Source organism: Bacillus rossius, chromosome 17, assembly GCF_032445375.1.
Source record: "Bacillus rossius redtenbacheri isolate Brsri chromosome 17, Brsri_v3, whole genome shotgun sequence".
NCBI classification, from domain to species: domain Eukaryota; kingdom Metazoa; phylum Arthropoda; class Insecta; order Phasmatodea; family Bacillidae; genus Bacillus; species Bacillus rossius.
This window is the reverse complement of record NC_086344.1, coordinates 4,527,172-4,550,755: the sequence shown is the minus strand read 5'-3', so window position 1 is coordinate 4,550,755 and position 23,584 is coordinate 4,527,172. Positions and strand designations below refer to the sequence as shown.

The 23,584-nt window shown below is 40.0% G+C and overlaps 1 protein-coding gene across 1 annotated transcript in view; it reads right to left on the bottom strand.

The window, feature by feature from the left end:
* The window catches only part of LOC134540872 (proton-coupled amino acid transporter-like protein pathetic), a 156,013-nt gene extending 132,740 nt beyond the window's left edge, over window positions 1-23,273 (bottom strand). Inside the window, exon 1 of the mRNA XM_063383893.1 lies at window positions 22,962-23,273. Coding sequence (XP_063239963.1) covers window positions 22,962-23,009 — 48 coding nt within the window. The 5' untranslated portion in view covers window positions 23,010-23,273. The remainder of the gene's footprint in view (window positions 1-22,961) is intronic.
* Window positions 23,274-23,584: the final 311 nt, after the last annotated feature.

The following is a 23,584-nucleotide window of genomic DNA, read 5'->3' as shown; positions in this document are numbered from 1 at the left end:
ATGGCTGATTCCACAACAAAGCATATTGTACAGCAGTTACAAAATGGGCCGTTTGGTTTGGCAACAGACGGTAGTTCAGATTACAATATGAGCTCTGTAAAATTGTATCCAGTTGTTGTGTCATACTATAATAGTTGTCAAGGCCGAATATGCACCTCGCTATTGTCTTTGCTGGAATCCACTGATAGTATTGGGAAAGGAATCTTCGATATATTGAATAAGGAACTGACTCAGAAGTCTATACCTTGGAAAAATTGTGTCTCCTTCGCATGTGATAATGCAAACACAATGGTGGGCAATTTAAAAGGAGTTATAGCTTTCATTAGAGAAGTTCAACCTTCTGTACTTCTGCAAGGATGTTCTTGTCATCTTCTTCATATAGCTGCACAAAAAGCCTCTAGTCAATTCAGGGATTTAAATGTTGAACAGCTTTTGATACAGTTGTATTATTTTCTTCAAAAGAGCTCGAAACGTAAGAACTGTCTAAAGTTGTGTCAAGCTGTTTGTGGCACCAAACCCCACAAAATTTTGAAACATGTGAGCACTCGATGGTTGTCTCTGTTGGATTCTGTTAACAGGATGATCGAACAATTTGAAGCTTTGGAACATTTCTTCTCTGGTGACAATGCTGATGTTTCCAATTCACAGTTTCTCGACATAAAGTCTCAGATTGAAAATCCTTTATGTAAACTGTACTGTCTCTTTTTCAGTAACACTCTTCCACTTTTTGTTTCCACCAATGTTTTTCTTCTACAAGAAGCTCCCCAAATACATGCTCTACAGAGGAAACTTGTTGCTCTTTACACAGATTTACTAGTAAGATTTGTTAAGCCTACAGCACTCAAAGATAGTACTGATTATGCATCTATTTTTGATGTTGACTTTCAAAGAAGAAAAAATCAGAAAGATGATCCTGACCTAGTGATTGGTGCTAGCACTAGAGCCTACATCCAAGGGAAAAATCTTACAGCTTTACAGATAAGTCAGTTTTATTCCAATGTTAGGGAATTTTACAAAGCAGGCTGTGACTACATTCTCAAGAAAATGCCCATTTACAATGAGTTTCTGAAGCATGCTGAGGTATTGGATGTTCGTTTGAGAAGAAAAGTTTCATTTTCTTCTGTTCAGTACATGGTTACTTTGTTCAAAAACTTGCCTGTTAATATTGGCCAATTGGAAACTGAATTTGCTGCTTACCAGTTCTCTGATTTTGGTGAAGAAGTTCTTGCTGCTCCTAGTATCGATGTAGCATGGCACAACATTTCCAGATTGCAAGATGAAAGTGGGCTGTACAAATTTGGAGAACTCAGCAAATTAATGTTAACTATTCTTTTAGTTCCTCATAGCAATGCACCAACTGAAAGAATTTTCAGCATAGTACGAAAGAACCAAACTGTATTTAGACCCAATTTATCTACAGAAACACTAAATGCACTGCTTGTGCAGAAAGTGAAGTCATTTACTCACAACACCATATGTCACCAAAACAAGTTTAGCAAAGAAGAGTTGGCTGCAGCAAAACGTGCCACAAAGTTGTCCCTGTCTGATGAAGGACAGTAATATGGGGTAAGCTACCTACCTTTGTTTACTGAAAAAACTATCATGTATAAACTATCAAAAAATGTTTTTATATAGTGTAACATCCAATATGAGATTTATCTTTAACATTGGATTATACTCACTATCAGTAGGTTCATAATGTTCAGTGTTCATAAATTTTTGTCGCGCCTGATTTACGCATGTGTAAAAAAAATTGTGATTACTGATTGTCTCACCTGGGGGTTGGCATCTCTAATTGATTGGACCGCAGTTATCTGGACACCCCTCTCTACGACCACGAGCCAACGATGCCCAGCTAGGAGAGAAGTAAGCGAATCAGGTAGTGCCAAATAAAATGTTCTCGCTAAGAAATCAGCCAATGGGAAAGTAAACATGGGTCGAGCACACCTATTACTTTGAATTCTATCCTGAGGCCAGAGGAATTCGCGAAATTTCCGGGACTCTACTTATTGCTAGAGACAGGAAAAATTAGCGGGTTCATTTCGTGTTATGCTAAAATTCAAATAATTATACCTTAGTGTTGCTTCTGCCATGGTTCACTGTTAATCTGGAGGACTGAGGGCCAATTAGAGACCCTCACTCATAGAAGTGTCGAATCACAGGCCACCCAGTCGAGACGACTCACAAGTCAGCAGCCAATGAACAGTTGGCATTCACCGAGTGTGTAGAGGATATTGGAGTCTATCGTGGAGGTCATTGAACCCGCAAATTTTTCCGGTCTCTACTTATTGCGTAACCATTTTATAGTCTTACGATTCTTACTATCAAAACCAAATATTTTATGTGTGTCAAATCCTTAGCTCCGGTATACGGCATTTGGTAAGAATTAATTTGAAATAATGGAACTGATGTATAGAGACCTGCAAAATTCGCGGTTTCGATGGCTTCCAGGATAGACTGCTCATACCCCTGTACACTCGGGCAATTAACGCAAGCTCATTGGCTGCCGACTTGTAGATCGTCTCGGCTGGTTCGTCTGTAATCCGATCCTTCTTTGGTTGAGGGTTTATAACTGGTTGAGATTCGTCGATATGAACAGTAAGCCAATAGCAAAATTATCTAAGAGGTATATGTGTTTGAATTCTAGCCTATCACCGAATGAATCCGCGAATTTTGCAGGTCTCTACGGATGTAGCACGGAACGGAACCGCGTAACCACGGTGCTGCAACCTGCCGCGGATGGTGCTAACCCAAAATTCACAAAGGCAAAAAGGGAAACAAGATGGGCAGCATTTTAATAAAATTCCTTATCAAAAATCAGGTCCAAAGCTGGGGTTTAATATTTTTTTAATTTTTTTTAATTCGATAGCTGGTCCGGAATCGAACTCTAGCGGCGGGTGTGGAAACTACGTGTGAATATGGTTGATAACAAAATTTGCGTATATTTTTATCACGCTCGGCATTATATTAAAGAGTATTTCTAAATTCCGTGTCCGAGTTTCATATTATAAGTGTATTTGCAACATGAGAACATATGGATTTGCTCGTTACCGAGGTTAGATGTTTCACATCTCTGGCGAATACTGTAAACTGACTCGCTCACATGTTTTTTTTTCATATAGTATAGTTTTGCATCACTAATACAGAGGGCCATGCATATTTCGCGAAAAGATTCCGATACCAGCTGAAAGTTAAGGCACTGTAGCATCGTCTGTGTTTCGTGACTGGGTGAATTTCTTTCAGGTGCATGTCGATTGTTAAAACACCAATCACAGTAATTCGTTGCGGAAGCAAATGCGTCCTGAGTATGGCTCAGCCAAACAAGGCAACTACTTCTCTCGCAGACGGCCGCCAATAACAAGGAAGAAACCGCTGGTGTGGGTATACCTTGTTGCAGTCTAGTAGACGTTCAGCTTTATTCGCGAAAAATGCCTGCCCCTACGTAATACATTCAACTGCTCACTTATTTCCTTCATATTTTATGTTAAGATACAATTGGCTACGATACACGCAACAATATCTCCCGGTGAAAATTTTTCCTTATTACTAGAGACCCGAGAATTTCGCGGATTCAATGACCTCCAGGATAGACTCCAATATCCTCTACACACTCGGGAAAATGCCAACTGTTCACTGGCTGCTGACTTGTGAGTCGTCTCGACTGGGTGGCCTGTGATTCGACACTTCTATGAGTGAGGGTCTCTAATTGGCCCTCAGTCCTCCAGATTAACAGAGAACCAATGGCAGAAGCAGCACTAAGGTATAATTATTTGAATTTTAGCATAACACGAAATGAATCTGCGAAATTCACGGGTCTCTACTTATTACGTATCCCGTTTATATCAAAGCTTTGTAATGTATGACTATAAAATTAAAAAAAAGTTTGGTAACTGTACAGTTTCAAATAACAAACACATTCAGCTGCTTAATTATTTTAATATTTTTCGGTGAAATACAATCTTCGCTACGGAGCTGCTACACTGGCAAACCAATCTCCAAAATATCATATCATAGCCACGCAAAAGTAAATTACCCAGACGAGGTGATTATGAACACACATTTTGCGATATAGGACACGATTAACAACGAAAGTCATTGATATTATGTCAGAAAGAAGCAACATGTGTACGAACACAACATTTAAACTTAAACTATTGATGTAGCTGTAACGGTCTTTACCGCAAACTTTCAGTATGAACACACTTTTCGGATGGTATTGATCGCACCGTGGTAAGTTATATACCACATGTTTATCAGTCGGTTGTATGAAACGAACGAAATTTTTACGGTCAATGAGTATTTTAAATAACGCTAACCTAACCAACCCTTCATTTTAGTTACGGTAATCTTACTTAACATAACCTACCCTCCCGGGGAAAAAAATTTACACTGACCAAACATAACCGATCCTAATATTTTACTCCGATAAACTTCAGAACTGTTCGGGTTGTGTTTGTGTCTTTGATCTATATGAACTGTATGCTATCGTATTATATCCCAGCAACTATAACCACGGAGTTAGAAATTGCCAGGAGACGCAATGCTGTGACGTAGGTGAAGTCACTTTTTGACCTCGCCACCGCCATATTGAATACGCCCAAAACATTTCGAAAAAGGTGCCTTGACCACGTATGATGATGGTTTGTAAGTATGAATTAGAATCTCCGTCAATAAAAGCAGTCCCTTTCATTAAAAAAATGTCATTTAAAACTGTTTCCACACTGCCAATGTTTTGGACGTTTAACAAATATGGCGCAACAATAAGCTGAAGAAAAAAAAATAGCCAGTCATGGGGACTGTCAACAGACGTGAAGACTTAAAACTTTGTTTTTAAATGTGTAATATGTAGGGACACCTGTATTTCGCGAAAACATTTCTTGTCAAGGTATTTCACAAAATACTGTGTCTTTTTCTAAGAGTCATGGCAAATTGTGAGCGTACAGCAGTACGGTGACAACATTCTCATTGGCCCCGTCAAGAGCGGGACGACACCTCTCACCGACCTCAGCCAATAACCACTGGAGAAAAGCTACAGTATTTTGTGAAATACCTTGACACGAAATGTATTCGCGAATTACAGGTGTCCCTAGTAATATGACATCATTTATACGTCAAATGTAAGTAAGAAAATGATTTTGGTATTATATCAGTACGCTGTCAGCATATCATTTATCCTTACGTCATTTTTTATTCACAACAGATGTCAGTGGTAAGTCAAAATTTCGTAAAAATTCATTTGTCAGACCTAGGTCATGTATTCACGTGATCAGTTACTGCTACTACAGCATGTCGGTGACGCGAACCCATATAAGTTTTGCCCCTACCAAAAATCGCTCAACGCGGCTAAAGAAGTTTTCACTTAAATAAAACAAAACAGCTTCACGCAGTTAGCATGTAATCATGTAGACATGACCACCCCCTGATTATAACAAAACACAACATACACACGGCATGTTGCCACGTAATCGCCAAGTCCCGAACAGTTCCGAAGTTCACCGAAGCTCATCACTAGAGACCGGAAAAATTCGCGGATTCATTCGACGATAAGCTAGAATTCAAATACATATACCTCTTAGATGATTTTGCTATTGGCTTACTGTTCGTCTGGACGCATCTCAACCAATTATAAACCCACAACAAAAGAAGGATCGAATCACAGACGAACCAGCCGAGACGACTCACAAGTCGGCAGCCAATGAACTTGCGTTATTTGCCCGAGTGTACAAGGGAATGTGCAGTATATCCTGAAGGCCATCGAACCGCGAATTTTTCTTGTCTCTACTCATCACTCACTCGTGAAACTTCCGGTAGCACATACAAGGGAAAAAAACGCACCGGTCAAGATCTTCTTTCATAGACTTTAGTGCCTGAGAAATTACACAATTGTCAAGCTACATTAAAAAAAAACTTTAAAATAGTGTAAATGGTTTATAAGTAGGGCCATGAAAATTTCGCGAAAAGATACCGAGATTAGCTGGAAGTTAAAACACTGTAGCATCGTCTGTGTTTCGTGATTGGGTGAGTTACGTTTGAGGTGCATGTCGATTGTTACAACAACCAATCACAGTAATTCAGTGTGGAAGCAAACTCGTTCTTAGTGGCTCGTGCAAACAAGACGACTTCTCTCTCAGACGGCCGCCAATCACAAGGAAGAAACCGCTGGTGTTGGTATACCTTGTTGCAGTTTAGTAGGCGTTAAGATTTTTTCGCGAAAATTTCCTGTCCCTAATGATTAGATTAACACAGCTGCATTACAAATACTATAAAATAATAAGGTTTACGTTATTAGCTACATCTTAAACTGTTAATTCCTAATTAACTATTAAAAAATATTTTCCAGTATTTTTTAACGCAGCTAAACCTACATAAACAACCATCCACTAAATTAAAACTAATTTTAATGTAGCTAATCTAACCGACCACTCTCACGATATCACAAATATGTAATATTTTTCACCTAACCTTAAAATGGTAAACTACTAACATTTTAAGTTTTTATTTTTTAATTTCATGAATGTGGACAATCTAGCATGAACGAAGACTGCCTCGGAATGGAACTGTGTGAATCCTAGGTCTCGCACAAAGTCCAGGGTCTGCCAACTCGGCCGATCCGCGCGAGAGCCGGAGACTCCAGGTTCCAGGCCCTGGAGCCGTCAAGGATGTCTGATCCGAGGGAAAGCTCTCTCCTCTAACGGTGAACACACCCAGCCGGTTTTTACACCTTGGTTCTCACCGCACACCAAGAGAGATATTATAAAGTAGCTTGGCTTGCTGGGTTGTAGTCGCGTCCTTGGCGAATATTTCACCGATGTTTCGGTCGACATTGCAGTCGCCATCATCAGGGAGCAGTTGGTAGGTAACTGCTGCCTGACGATGGCGACTGCAATGTCGACCAAAACGCCGGTGAATTATTCACCAAGGACGCGGCTACAACCCAGAAGCCAAGCTACTTCAGACAATGGCGGAGACAGCCAGCGAACATTATTCAAGATATTATAACTTTGTATTTTAACATAATATATGACGTACGTTTCTTGAGATAATACGGAGTATTACTTACGAAAATTGAGACATTGCAAGTAAATTTAACTGCTGGAGGTGCTGGGACAGCAAACAAATAAATGACCGGGTGAGAATCTGAACCCAGTATAATGGCGAACTTTATGTTGTAGTGCTCTAGAGTGGTTGCGAATCTTGCGTGGATTAAAACCCTGCCTTTCTGTGCTATACAGCTTTAACTGTATGAGTGGTGGATTTAGGTGACGGAAGAAAAGAAAACAAAAACCATCAGCAAAGTAGATATGTTCAGGGAAGCTTATTTTTTGATGTGTACCATGTAGAGACGCAAAATTCGTGGATTTGATGGCCTTCAGAATAGACTGCACATTCTCTTGTACCCTCGGGCAAATAACACAAGTTCATTGGCTGCCGACTTGTTAGTCGTCTCAGCTGGTTTGTCTGTGATTCGATCCTTCTTTGGTTGAGGGTGTATGACTGGTTGAGATTCGTCCAGATGAACAGTAAGCCAATAGCAAAATTATCTAAGAGGTATATGTGTTTGAATTATAGCCTATCAGCGAATGAATCCGCGAATTTTGCAGGTCCTTAACCATCGGTATACGGCATCTTGTAGGAGTAACTTCGTGAATGGAACGGAAATGTGTAACCACGGTGCTGCCATCTGTGGCGGATGACGCGAAACAACAAAGTTCACAAGACAAAAAATTTTTTTTATATTATTAACGTTTTTGCTGAATGTTAACAAGTTTTGGCTGTATTTTAATAAAATTCCTTTTTCGAAAATCAAGTCTAAAGTTCGGGCTTATTTATTTATTTTTCAAGTCTTCTTTTGTTTTTATTTCGGAGTCGTTTCGTTCTGCAAATCGAATTATTCTATACAGGGGCGTAACAACTAAATTCCCAAAGGGGGGGGCAATATACGTTTTTATAAAGAATCATCGATCCCCCATATTGAAGCGGGGGGTCCGGGGGTCCTTCTCCGGGAAAATTTGTATTTCAAGGTGGAAAATGGTGCTATTTAAGCAGTTTTATTATCTAAAAATTGATTACATAGCACTTTCTTTGCCCCCGTTTGCCCCCACTTCAAGGTTTAAGAGGGCGGGGGGGGGGGGGGGGGCAAAACACCCTTGCCCCCCTGTTGTTGCGCCCTTGATTATATAATCGACGGCGGCGGGTGCGGATACTACCTGTGATTCGCGGCAAGAAAAATGAAGTCGAAACCACAATTTTAGCACATTTACCACGCTAGGAATTATTTTGAATAGTTCCACGTTAAATTGAGCGTACAAGCAATGTGAGAACACGTGAATTTGATGGTCGCCGAGCGAGGTTGAATGTCACACATCACTGGTGAGCACAGAAATACTCGCTCACGTGTTTCGACGTGAATACGTCTTTAAATTTGCTTCCATTGTGAGAGGCAATTCAAAAAACGAATGATAACAAAATCGGGGGATACAGTTTGGTGTTGCAGCTACATATCTATCATCCCCAATCCAAAATTTAATTACACCACTGGGTAGCTAAAGGATCAAATAATTCGTTACGCTGAGTGAGGACTGTGACGCATCACGCGCGGTGGAGGGGTAAGTGCCGCCATTTTGAGTTCATTTTGCTGCGTTTCGAGATTTCCATTTAGTATAACTTTTGACTCGGAGAAGCTACGACGTTCGTTTGAGTTTCAATCGTCAGCTCTCGTCAAAATCTATCGATTGTACATGTAAAGCAATTAGTGTAAAATAATTACAGTGAATATATATATGGTGTTAAAAAAGATTTTTAACCTTGTTTTATATTTTGTATAGAAAATATTACCTGTTACTAGGGACTGGAAAAATTCGCGGGTTCAATGACCTCCAGGATAGACTCCACGATCCTGTGCACACTCGGGCAAACGTCGCCTGTTCATTGGCTGCTGACTTGTGAAGCTTCTCAACTGGGGGACTCGTGATTCAACACTGCTTTGACTGAGGGTCTATAATTGGCCCACAGTCCTCCAGGTTAACAGGGAACCAATGGCAGAAGTTGCATAAAAATAAAATTATTTGCATTCTAGCATATCGCGAAATGAATCCGCGAATTTTTACGGTCTTTGCCTGTTACGTACACGTATTCACGTACAACACACGGCCGTGTCCATGACAGAGCCACACCACATATTTTTTTTTTCCTTTGCACGCGGGGTCGGGCGGACACAGAGTCGCTGCGGAGAAAGCGAAGACATCTGATCTCAGCAGTGAACACGATGCAATGTTCGTCTCGCATTCCTGCTGCGTGCTGCGTCGTCTGGGTTGCGAGAATGCCGTCGTAAAAAAAAACACGCAGATTCAAAAGCGAAAAAAAAAGAAAGCACTTTTATTTCATAATACACAGTAAAACATTTGTTGTGCGTCTGACGATCAACAATTTTACCACAATTGTAATGGCATAGCGGTTTCTTCCTTGTGATTGGCGGCCGTCTGCGAAAGAAGTAGTTGCATTGTTTGGCTGAGCAACACAGGTCGCGTTTGCTTCCGCAATGAATTACTGTGATTGGTGTTTTAACTTTCAGCTTGTCTCTGAATCTTTTCCGAGTAATATGCATTGCCCTAAATATTACAAATAAACACTCCCCGCTCTTTCCTACATCGTGCACAACACTATGTATAGATAGTTCAAAAATTCCATCCAACACAGTAACAAATTATTTTATTTCAAAATGAGATTATATTTTGAAAGGTTTGGGATAGCTCAGACTAGAAATTAACTATGATAGTATGGCGAATTAAAACATATTAGAGGTTAACTTTCCAAATATTTTGATGGAAAATTAATTTAAAGCCATTTTCCATCCTATATACTACCCCACCAAATATATTGTAGACAAATATTTGACAGTATGACAGGGCCTTTAGTTTTTGGTATATTACTAGAGACCTGTAAAATTCGCGATTTCAAATCCCTAAAGGATAGACTCCATGATCCTCTATGCACTCGTGCAAATTGCATCTGCTGATTGGTTACCGACTCGTAACACCTGTTGACTGGAATGATCGTGATTCGCTTATTCTTCTGATAAAAATTTTTGATTGGGCCAGAGTCCTTCAGGTAAACTGTGGCCCAATCACTGAAGCAAAAATAATGTCAAAAGTATTTGGATTCTAACCTATCGCGAAATGAATCCGCGAATTTTACAGGTCTCTATATATTACAGAAGCTTAATAACTTAAGTTAGTTGAGTTATGTCACTGTCCGGCTATTAAGTTCAAACTGCCCTCTAATTGGCATATAGTTTCTTTTGTATAGAGTCACTTTTTATAGTTTCTTAGCACAATGCATCACGAAACATGAAATATAAATATAATTTGACGTCAACAAGTTCAGTTTTAAAAAAAACGAATAAAAATTCATATGAGCTGACTTTTCAGCACATCAAGGATTATGAATGGAGACCCGGAAATTTCGCGGATTCATTTAGTCGCAAGCTAGAATGCAAACCTCCACACTGTCGCACTGTGTTCATGATTGGCACGCAGTTGTTTGGACACGCCCGTCTACGACCGTGAGCCAATGATGTCCAGCTAGGAGAGAAGTAAGCGAATCAGGTCGTGCCAAATAACAAGGATAAAAATGTTCTCGCTAAGAAATCAACCAATGGGAAAGTCAACATGGGTCGAGCACACGTATAACTTTTAATTCTATCCTGAGGCCAGAAGATTACGGGAAATTTCCGGGTCTCTAATTATAAATTTTAAATTCCATTTATAGGTTATGTGGAATCAAGTTTTATGTTGATTGTTTGAAACACTGTTAATTCTGAAGAAAAGCCACATTTCTGAAAATTAAAAATAAATACCCCAAAATGTTAATAGTTCCATTTAAACTCTGTTGTCAAATGTAATCGAAGACAAATATTTGACAGTGTGACAGATTCTTTAAAAATACGTTAAAAAATTTTAATACTTTACGATTTTAACTCTGTTTTTAATGTAGTTGGAGACAAATATTTGAAATTGTGACAGGTCCTTTAGATACGCGTTAAAAATAAAGACTCCTAAATGTTAATAGTTTACCATTTTAACTTTGTTGTCAAATATAGTTGGAGGCAAATATTTGACAGTGTGGCATGTCCTTTACAAATGCGTTCTTTCTGCTGTGGCTGCAAATGCTGCGGAACGTAGGGACCTGCGGAAAGGAGAGACGCAACGTGCAATTCACGGCCGCTGCCTCGCCACGGATCAGTCACGTGACCTTAGCGTGGCCGGACGCCTGTGGCTGTCGTATCTGTGCCGAGGTCGCGGTCCCCCGACCAGTCCCGAACATGTCCGAAGTTCATCCCACGCTCGCTCGTGCAACTTCGTCTTTCCGGCTAATTCAGTCATTCTCGTGTCATAATTAGAGACAGAGAAAATTCCCGGGTTCGATGACCTCCAATATAGACTCCAATATCCTCTACACACTCGGGCAAATGCCAACTGTTCATTGACTGCTGACTTGTGAGTCGTCTCGACTGGGTGGCCTGTGAATCGTCACTTCTGTTGAGTGAGGGTCTCTAATTCGCCCTCAGTCCTCCAGATTAACAGTGAACAAATGACAGAAGCAGCACTAATGTATAATTATTTGAATTTTAGCATAACACGAAATAAAACCGCGAATTTTTCAAATCTCTATTTATAATGTCAATAACGTTCGCAGGCTTTCACGGCCATTGTCTGAAGTAGCTTGGCTTCTTGGGTTGTAGCCGTGTCCTTGGCGAATAATTCACCGACGTTTCGGTCGTAATTGCAGTCGCCATCAACAGAGAGAAGTTACCTACTGAAATGTCCACCGAAACGTCGGTGAATTATTCGCCATGAACACGGCTACAACCCAGAAGCCAAGCTACTTCCTATTTATAATGCCTGCCCCTACTAATATTTAGTGACAGGCAATTTTCGTGTTAAGATCTGAATACCCATTAGACTGCAACAAGGTATACCCATACAATCGCTTTCTTCCTTGTGATTGGCGGCCGTCTGAGGGAAGAGCCGTTGCCTTATATTGTTATATTACCGAGCCTCTCAGGACGCGTTTGCTTACGCACTGAACTATTGTGATTGGTGTTCTGACAGTAGATACAAACTGAAAGAATCACACCCAATCATGAAACACAGACGATAATACAGTGTTTTGAATTTCAAATAGTGTCGAAATAATTTCGCGAAACATGCTTGCCCCTACAAAATATCCGTGATGAAACTAAACGGTAACTGCTAAAGTCCCTCAGAGGCGCGTCACCCATGAGTAGGGTTCAATGACCTCCAGGATAGACTCCAATATCTTCTACACACTCGGGAAAATGCCAACTGTTCATTGGCTGCTGACATGTGAGTCGTCTCGACTGGGTGACCTGTGATTCGACACTTCTATGAGTGTGGGGTCACTACTTGGCCTTCAGTCATCCAGATTAACAGTGAACCAATGGCAGAAGTAGCACTAAGGTATAATTATTTGAATTTTAGCATAACACGAATAGAACCCGCGAATTTTTCATGTCTCTACCCATGAGAACACCGCGTAGGGGCGAAGTGGTGGGTGACGAGCCAGCCAGAGTCGCCCTTAGCGCCACTGCTCTCTCGGAGCTCGCGCGCACAGACTCAGCACGTGCTAACTGGGCCAGCACAGAGCGACGCAGGAATGCGGGCGCAGAGACACAGACGTCTGTTCTGCAAACAGCACGCCCGTGGACGCCGCAAACACAGCAGCTGCTGTTGTGGAAACAAACCGTACTGACCCCGACAACAAGGGGTGTCCAGCCAGAAAAAAAAAAAACACGAACTAACTTTTCGCTGACTTTACTTCCCCATGCCATATCGCTAGAGACCCCAAAAATTCGCTGGTTCAATGACTTCCAGGATAGACTCCAATATCCTCTACACACTCGGGCAAATGCTAACTGTTCATTGGCTGCTGACTTGTGAGTCGTCTCGACTGGGTGGCCTGTGATTCGACACTTCTATGAGTGAGGGTCTCTAATTGGCCCTCAGTCCTCCAGATTAACAGTGAACCAATGGCAGAAGCTGCACTAAGGTATAATTATTTGAATTTTAGCATAACACCAAATGAACCCGCAAATTTTTCATGTCTCTACCTATCGCTAGGTACAGGAAAAATTCACGGAATCAATAACCTACAGGATAGACTCCAAGATCCTCTATGCACTCGGAAAAATTGCATCTGCTCATTGGCTACTGACTCGTGACAACTATTAACTAGAATGCTTTTGATGCGATACTTCTTTCGTTGAGGATTATTCATTGGCTCTGAGTACTTCAGGCAACCTGTAGTCCAATTACTGAAGCAGCAAAAAGTTAAACACATTTGGATTCTAGCCTATCGTGAAATGAACCCGCAAATTTTTTCCGTCTCTATCGCTGGTATGAAAACAAAAAAAAAAAATTCGCGGATTCATTTTGCGACAGGCTAAAATTCAAATACTCGTTCATTCTACCATTGGCTCACGGTTCATCAAGAGGACAAATGGGTAGGGGCATGCATATTTCGCGAAAAGATTCCGAGACTAGCTGAAAGTTAAAACACTGTAGCATCGTCTGTGTTTCGTGATTGCGTGAGTTTCATTCAGGTACAAGTTGTTTGTTACAACACCAATCACAGTGATTCAGTGCGGTAGCAAACACGTCCTGAGTAGCTCGTTCAAATAAGGCAGCGACATTTCTTGAAGACGGCCGTCAATTACAAAGAATAAAAAAACTGCTGCGGGTATACCTTGTTGCAATCTAATATGCGTTCAGATTTTTTTCGCGAAAAATGCCTGCCTCTGCATATAGGTCAGTGTGATATCCTGGGCCAGGGAAGTATATAATCAAGGGCAGCCAATGAGTAGGTGATGTCTTCCCGAGTATCTGCATGACTGTGGACTCCATCCTAGAGGTTACGGGAACTTCTGAGGTTTTCAGTCCCTTTTTATTAGGCTGGAAAAATCTCTGCTTCAATGACCTACAAGACAGACTCTAATATCATTATCTGCACACTCGGGAAAAAAATCAACTGTTCATTGGCTGCTGACTTGTGAGGCGTGTCTCAACTGAGTGACTTGTGATTCGATACTTCTTTGATTGAATGTATCTAACTGGGCCACAGACCTCCATATTAAAAGCGAACCAACAGCAGAAGCAGCACTACGTTATAATTGGCTGAATTTTAGCTAGGGTCATGCATATTTCGCGAAAGGCTTCCAAGACTAGCTGAAAGTTAAAACACTGTAGCATCGTCTGTGTTTCGTGATTGGGTGAGTTTTTTCAGGCACATGACGATTGTTAAAACACCAAACACAGTAATTCATTGCGCAAGCAAATGCGTTCTGAGTGGCTCAGCCAAACAAGGCAACTACTTCTCTCGCAGACGGTCGCCAATCACAAGGAAGAAACCGCTGGTGCGTGTTTTACCTTGTTGCAGTCTAATAGGCGTTCAGCTTTATTCGCGGAAAATGCCTGCCCCTAATTCTCAGCTAAGGTCCACGTACACTGTAATTTTCTTTGTAAATGGACCATAAATGTTTATGTAAACCTACAGATATAATTGTAAAATTGTACCTTTGCATGGGGAAAAAAAAAATTATCACTACAAAATATCGCTCACGATATTTTTTTTTTCTCTGCGTTCGCGAGAAGGCGCAGGTGGCGAACTTCGGAAATGTTCGTCACTGTTCGGGAGGCCCCGTGGCAACGCAGACTTCCCACACGTTAAACTGCTTCGCAGCTGTTTCCGGCTCTCGCTTCGCAAATGTCGCCAACTCACGCACACGTTTTCCCTTCAAGAGGGGAAGAAAGGGGGGAAAAAATTCGTTTCAACAAAAGAATGAAGTAGGACGATGGCTTAACGTTTCGATAACATCGAAGTGGTTATAAAGGCGGTCTTTCATTAGCGGTTTAAAACGGGTGAAGTGGGGGGAAAGATAAAAAAAGAAAAAAATATTCACTCGCTAACGGCAACGCCCGCTTGCGTAAAATACATGTTCGGCCGGTCCGCAATCACATGCTGATCGCAAAAACGTGTAGCGAATAATATAAAAACTCAAAACTAATTTTTACACTGCGAATTGATGAAAAGTGCAGAATAAAATTAATTTATAATAATGCTTACAACTGTAAAACAAATATATAGAGACCTGAAAAATTCGCGGGTTCATTTCGTGTTATGCTAAAATTCAAAAAATTATACATTAGTTCTGCTTCTGCCATTGGTTCACTGTTAATCTGGAGGACTGAGGGCCAATTAGAGACCCTCACTCAACAGAAGTGACGAATCACAGGCCACCCAGTCGAGACGACTCACAAGTCAGCAGCCAATGAACAGTTGGCATTTGCCCGAGTGTTTAGAGGATATTGAAGTCTAACCTGGAGGTCATTGCACCCGCGAATTTTTCCGGCCTCTATTAATATAAAGTCTCTCTGTAACTTTTTATGATTACCTGTCTATATGTCTGCTCAGCCTTTACCAGTGTCCACAAAAACCTGTAGCAAAATTCCCCTGTTTTTCTTTAATTGTCCTGTTCTTTTTTTTGGATAATTAACTTGCTATACAACTTTCTGAAAGAAATAAAGAAAATCCAGCATTCACAATCCCCATAGCTTGCCTGATTCAATAAAAACCTTTACTACACCACTGTGTAGCGTGTATAGCAAAGATGGTAGACTGGAGCACGATACTTCCTCCTCAGATTGCTGTCAATGTGATATTACCATGACTTTTCCAGGATTTAATTTTAATTCTTTGACTTCCTTTGACGTATACAATTTCCCTGACTCTCCCAGAATGTGGACATCCTGTTACACCATATTCGTGAGTCATTTAAAGAACAGGCATGTAAATTTATCACGACAGCTGATGTAGAGACCTGCAAAATTCGCGGTTTCGATGGCATTCAGGATAGACTGCACATACCCCTGTACACTCGGGCAAATAAGCAAGTTCAATGGCTGCCGACTTGTAAGTCGTCTCAGCTGGTTTGTCTGTGATTCGATCCTTCTTTGCTTGAGGGTTTATAACTGGTTGAGATTCGTCCATATGAACAGTAAGCCAATAGAAAAATTATCTAAGAGATATATGTGTTTGAATTCTAGCCTATCACCGAATGATCCGCGAATTTTACAGGTATCTACGATAAGGATAAGGAAATAAGGATGGATATGGAAAACCAAATGGAATAAATAACCGAACACATTTAGGTTCAAAGGGAATGATGGTGGATAGTGCGTGCTAAGGTATAAAAGTTTTCTGAAATATTTATATAATTATATTTAGCCTTCTAAGATAAAACAGTTCTGATGATTTTAAAAGGTCAGTTAAAGTTAAATAATTTTTCCGTGAAAAAAAAAACAACATATTTCACATATCAGCCAGTAAAACTGACTTCAAACATAAAAAGTAGACACAGTAAAAATACGCTGTTTCGATGGCCTTCAGGATAGACTGCACATTCCCCTGTACACTCGGGCAAATAACGCAAGTTTATTGGCTGCCGACTTGTGAGTCGACTCGGCTGGTTCGTCTGTGATTCGATCCTTTGGTTGAGGGTTTATAATTGGTTGAGATGCGTCCATATGAACAGTAAGCCAATAGCAAAATCATCTAAGAGGTAATGTGTTTGAATTCTAGCCTATCGCCGAATGAATCCGCGAAATTTTCTTGTCTCTAATAAAAAGTTCCAGTTTTATATTCAATTTCATTCTCCTTTTCCATACTGCACAAAAACGTTAAAAATGCAACTTTGGCATCTAACCATGCACAAAGTATGCGATATATTTATTTTTTTTATTGTGTGAAAATACAGCCACTAAAAGAGTCGGCAAGCTTAACCGTGTGGAACGTAAATATGAAATAATCACTTGATAAGGAAAATACACTCTTTAAGGTAGCCCGTGATTCAGTGAGATAATTTGTTTGAAGTATTCGTTATTGGTCGTTTGTCCATTGACAAGGATCGTTCAAGTGAACGAACATTTGCATTCTAGACTGTTGTCGAATAAACAGAAGGGAATTTTTGTCCCTGACGATTCTTAAATGTTACCCGCTGGGACATTCCACAGGTATGGCGAACTAACCTGTAGCAAAAACAACCTAATGTCCCTATTGAGTAAAATTAAGAAAGTTTTTTTTTTATTTATATAAATTTAATACAAAAATATAAGGAGGTGTCTTTTCAATATTGATTATGTAGATATTGAATCTTTTTATTCGCGATTTTTTTTTTCTTAAATTAAGGACAATAACTTACCTTACACATAAATAACTGAAAAATTCGCGGGTTCATTTCGCGTTAAGCTAAAATTCAAAAAATTATACCTTAGTGCTGCTTTTGTCATTGGTTCACTGTTAATCTGGAGGACTGAGGGCCAATTAGAGACCCTCACTCATAGAAGTGTCGAATCACAGGCCACCCAGTCGAGACGACTCACAAGTCAACAGCCAATGAACAGTTGGCATTTTCCCGAGTGTGTAGAGGATCACAAGGAAGAAACCGATGGTGCTCGTATACCTTGTTGCAGTCTAATAGGCGTTTAGCTTTATTCGAGGAAAATGCCTGCCCCTAATGATCACGCATTTTAAAGGCGTGATGTTTACTGGCAAAATTTGTTTGTACTACGCCGGTGTTTTGTTTTCTTGCAAGCGTGCTCGATTTCAAGGGGGAAGAAAAAAAAATTCTCGACAAGCTTGTCGTGGCTAACTTCGCGAACGTTGCTCAACAGAGCATTGGCTAAGCGTCTACAACGCTGTCGCTCATTCAACATCAACAAAAGATAAGCGCGGTGCGCAACGCTCGCGCTTGGAGAGAATTACACGCTGTTTGCTGCAGCCAGTCTCTTTTTCTTCGGGCTTTGATGGTTCGAACTGTAGAGAAGGAAATACCTGTTGCTCTACACTTTCAGACGATTGCGTCCGGTTCTTGTTCACAGCCACAGTTTCCGTCAATTTGGACACATCTAAATAAATGAAAATGTAAATGTCCGTTCGTTCAAAATCTTAAATCTCAGAAAGATATTCACCGAATGTTTTGAAATTTTTACACTACGTTGCATTCGCATACGCGCGTGTTTTTTTTTATATAACTGTGTCACACCCGTGACAGGTAAAATGATAGATAAAAATATTAATGGGTAGAAACCTAGATTTTTAATATTGTCATCACTATTGTGTGACATATATAGATACATAGACATCAATGGCGTCTCGTCAGGGCAAGCAAGGCAAGCAGTGCTTGCCCAGGCAGTTTCCAGACATTGTATTTATTAAATAAATATTTTATTCAGAATAGTATTTTACTTTGGCTCGTGCAGTTAGGTGTATGTATTTTTTACACTATCTTCTTGGGACCCAGTACTGTGCGCTGTGCGCTATAAGAAAAGAACTCGTTGACACACAAACCTGCTGTTTTAGAAGCGTTGCTAGGTTTAGAAGCGCTGGTAGGATCGCTTTCAGCAGGAAGGCTGCCGCAGTAGTTTCCTTTCGGAAGGGGGGGTGGCATGGTACAAAGGTTCAGGGAGGGGATTGGCTGGAAAAATACGTGGTAGAAGCTACGAAGGTAGCGCTTTCTTGCCGAACTGGAGCGAACATGGCCGAAGCAGACGGTGGAATTCTTCAACGGATGCGATATTATTCATATTATGGGAGTTGTTGCGATTTTTCTGTTTTTCAAAAAATCTTCCCCATTTCGACCCAATTGTTCGGATTTTTCCCATAACTTACTCGACCGAGAATTTCCATTACCGTACTTTATTTATCATTTTGGACATGACTTGTCCAAAAATACGGCATTTATCGGGCCCATGAAAATGTGATCTATATATAGGTATATATATATATATATATATATATATATATATATATATATATATATATATATATATGGGATTTTTAGAACATAAAAGAAAACTATAATAAATTTTCGTCTACAATAGGTAGTTTTAATTTGAAATTTACATAAAAGTGGCATTATTACAAAATTTATATGTGTAATAGTATAAAATATTATAAATTACGATATGATTTCTTTAAATGCTTCTTGTTCGATCCGAATTACAAAGACACTGATCTCCTGAAATTCGTAATGTGTTAGAGATTTGGCAACAGCGCGCGGCATAAGCCGTGTACTGCAATCTAAGAGTGGGATGGTCTTTTTTATAGTAAGGGAGTACTTGGGCAGACGACAACACACCGGGGTTTGAGCTTATTGATGTGCACCGCGCCACGGGCCATATTCGCAAGATTTTATTGTTCTTTCAAGTACATATTACATTATTATTTAATTTACTTTTGTAAATCAGTATTGTTAACAGTGTTTTATGAGTATTTCCTTTTTAGTATGTACTTGTCCCCGGAAGTGACATCGAAAAGGCTGTTTGAACTAGGGGGTTAAGTATGTGTACTTTTCGCGTACTTCGAGATAAAGAAATTCACCATTTAGAAATTAGATTTTCAGGTTATATTTGGTATACCATTCAGGTAATTTTTAAACTGCTCAAATTATTGTCACTATTAAATTGACTGTTTCAGTAATATTTTGAGGGTTTTAACAAATACATGCACATACGCACCGATCGTAAATAAGAAACGACCGTAGAATCGTAAATTAAATTGCCGTAAATTCATGTGATTCTGAGGTATTAAAAATTACGAATTTCAGTTAAACATATTTCTTTCCAACCAAATGTAAACAGTCTGTTCGGTTGGCTAATACCGTTAGAAGAGGCCATACACTTAACCTGTCCGGATGCACCATCACTAGGGGCATGTCTTTTTCGCGAAAAGATTTTGAGACTAGCTGAGAGTTAAAACACTGTAACATCGTCTGTGTTTCGTGATTGGTCGAGTTTCTTTCAGGTGCATGTCTGCTGCGAGCACACCAATCACAGTACTTCAGTACGGAAGCAAACGCGCCCAGAATAGCTCGGTCAAAAAAGGCAAATACGTCTCATGCTGGCAGCCGCCAATCGCAAGGAAGAAACTGCTAGCGCAACCATAACTAATTACAATCTAATAAGCAATCGCCAAAAATGCCTGCCCCTAACCATCACGTACCTACGCAACATGGGGGAGTGAAGTACGCAAGGCCGCAAGTGAACAACTGCATACTTGTTCGGGCATGGCCTTAGTGAAGGAGCTACGGAAAGCTATACAGCACATTCCTAGCCATCAAGTGCAGAGTTTTACAGCACTGAAGCTGCTCCGCGCCGCGATATCTTTTTTAAAAATAGGTACTGTAGTTTTAGCTTGTGTCTATGATTGGCACGTAGTTACCGAAACAAATTCTCGAAAATCATTTATTCGTATACAGAAATGCAAATAATTATATCTCTGAGCTGTTTCTGCAAATTGGTTCACTGTTAAAAAAGGTAGGCCTATAAGTAAATATGAAACAGTGCGTAGTAAAATGACCTATTCAGGGGAAAAATACTTTATTTAATCAAAATACTTATTTTAATTTTATGGCGAATAAAAGTACAAGTTGCAAATTATGTGTGCTCTTAAAGTCCTACCTAGAAGCTTAGAATACGCCAATTTTCATGTTAACAAGTGGCAAACCAATTGGAACAGGACGTAGAAGCAAACAGAAGAGTTAAGCGCAGAATTCAAGAAAAGCAAATTCCGTTGTGGTAAACGCGGTCGTTTGTAAAGACTATTAAAAAAAAAAGTATCGGCTGTGACGAATTAGCCAACAAAGAATTTTTTTTCCGCCTGCGTGAGGGAATGCGAAAAAGTGGAAAAACAATGGACAGTCTGTGTAAGTGCGGCACACAAGCGAGAGAGAGAAAGAAATCTCGAAGGCCAAAAGAACTAGAAACACACACACACACACCACAAGGTGGTAAAACTGAAGTACACCCCACAAAAAAAAACCTTCGCGCCACATTTGTTTCGCAAAAATAACGTAAAGTTTATTAATATTGAGATAATGGGGATGCAACCCCCCCCCCCCCCCTCCAAATCCTATATTTTCGATCATTCCCAGCATTAAAAGTAGAGTATTTGAAAGTGAACAGCAAGCAAAGAGCTTCTATTACAATTCTCCCCAAACCCCTCCCGGCCAAATACCAAGAAATGAAATTCTGCCCACGTTCTTGTACGTATTTTATTAAAAAGGTAAAATGGCTAAGCCAGGCTTATCAAAGCAACTTACACGTTAAATTAAACAATTTCGAATTATGCATCCTGTTTAACGTTACTCCGTCAAGTGATACATACCTATATTTCATTATATATGTGTGTAATGCATTATAATGATATATATATATATATATATATCCCCCGTGCAGTAAAAAAAAAAAGATTCAGACACAACTTTTACATGTTGCAAAAAGGTTACATGTTGAGTTAAGTTTATCTCAACTATTTTAAAATTATATGCTACATGGGTACAAGTTCAATGAAAATTTTCTGACTATCGAGTCTTAACTGAAAAAAAAAAAAAACCGTGTCCCAATATACTGATTTCAAATTATTTCCTGTAAATAATTAACAGACGTTCACCACCTAATATCAATTACAAATATTTTTTTATGCGAGCGTAAGAGTCTGGTGTCTTAAGATAAAAAAAACACTTCTAACGAAATGCTGTATGGCAGAAAATTTAGAAATAATGCAAAGAATAATAATAATATGTGAGCGAGTCTTTCAGTACTCCCAGAGAGAGAAACATGTAACTTCTATAAAGAGAACATTCATGATGCATATTCTCATAATGTTTGCATCATGTTCTCATGATGCAAATCGTGGGCTTAGTGGAAAAAGTCCAATTTCTGGAAAAAATACTGTTAGTTCACTCACCCAGATTTGCTTGCCTAGAATAGCGTTATAATGGACTTGCCGAAATAAAGCTAGAAGAAAACGTCCACAATCATTCATTATTTGGACTTCCAAACGTTTTCTTGGCGAAGATATTTCCCTTACAACTTCATCCGTGAAGTTAACTCATTTTCACAAAAAAGTGGACTTACCAACTTTTCCACTAAGCCCACGAAATACACTATAATACCGAACGCGGTCACGAAATTGAACGTAAAATTTATGAAATAATGCCGAGCGTGATAAATATACGTAAAATGATTTGGTAATTTTCTGGACGCGAATCACAAGTAGTTTCCGCACTCACCGCATGAATTCGCTACCGGAGCAGCTACGTCGACTATCGAATAATTCGAATTGCAGACCGAAATTTTAAACTATATAATGGAACGGCTCGGATAAGCGAAACAAACTTGAAAAAAAAAAAAAAAAAATTATTTCGACAAGGAAAATGTATTAAAATATTGCCTTGTTTTGTTAAAATTAAAATTATACCGTTAACAATATAAAGTGTTAATTTAGCTTTGTAAACTTCAGTTCGCGCGATACACGACAGGGGCGTAACCAGGGGGGGGTTTTAGGGGTTCGAACCCCCCCCTTAGCACCAAATCTTTAATTAATTTCTTATTCATCACTCAAACAAATTTCATATTAAAATTAATAAAATTTTTACCATTACAATATTTAAATTTAAGTACCGAAAACTGCTAAAATAGCACTATTTTACACCTTAAAATCCAAATTTTCCCGGGGGAGGACCCCCGGACCCCCCGCTTTAATACGGGGGGGGGGGGGGGCGGCATGCTTCTTAACACCCCCCATATGCAAATCCTGGCTACGCCACTGCAGCACGATAGTACACATTTTACTTCCATGCGACACACGTTCCATTTTCGAAATTACTTTTACGAAAAGCCGTATACCGAGAGATAAAATAATGTTACACATCGAATAATGAAAAAAAATAAAATAAAAAATTGTTTGGTCAGGTCAGCTACACTATCGATACATTATATTAAATATAAATAACGTGTCAATACGTATTATTGATGTAGGCCGTCTAACCCAAAATACTAATGTGGTCACTTGAATTATTCTACGAAGTGATTCGTGATTCTTACCTCGGGTGTGAGGAACCGATGAGCGGAGGTAGATCCTTTCCCAGGCATGTTGAAACTTGTCTTCTTCTCTGCTGCGCGCTCGATTTCAGATCACGTGGCGTTTTGAGAATATATTAAAAAAAAAAAAAAAAGGAACTCCGTTACCGTATACTGCCCGAGATTCTAAATATAGAACAGTTATCTTTCAAAAAACGCGATAAGGCGGGAAAGCGCGGTGATTTTAGTTGCGCAGATCTTGATTTTTGGTTTCCTGTGCGCGCCGTCCACCTTCGTCGACTTCCACCGCGCGACTGATTCCGTTTCCCCTTCGCACGGCCGGGCAAAGCTGTGTGCGAGGTTTATCCCCCCCTCCCTCATCCTTCATTTTCCCCTACCCCTCCTTAACAACCAGTGGATATTCTATCCCTCCTTTACATTTTCGCTCCCTTTCCCCTCCCCTATTCTACCCCCTCCTCTAACAAGAGCTCTTTCTTCCTCCATGGCCCGGGGTTTGTGAAGGGGGGGGGGGGGGTGGGGGGAAGGGTCACGTGCGGGAGGGATACGGAAACTAGTGACGTCACGAGGACCTCCCACAATGCCCCTTGACGAAACCCACGCTATTCAACCCGCCGCGCCCGCCTTTC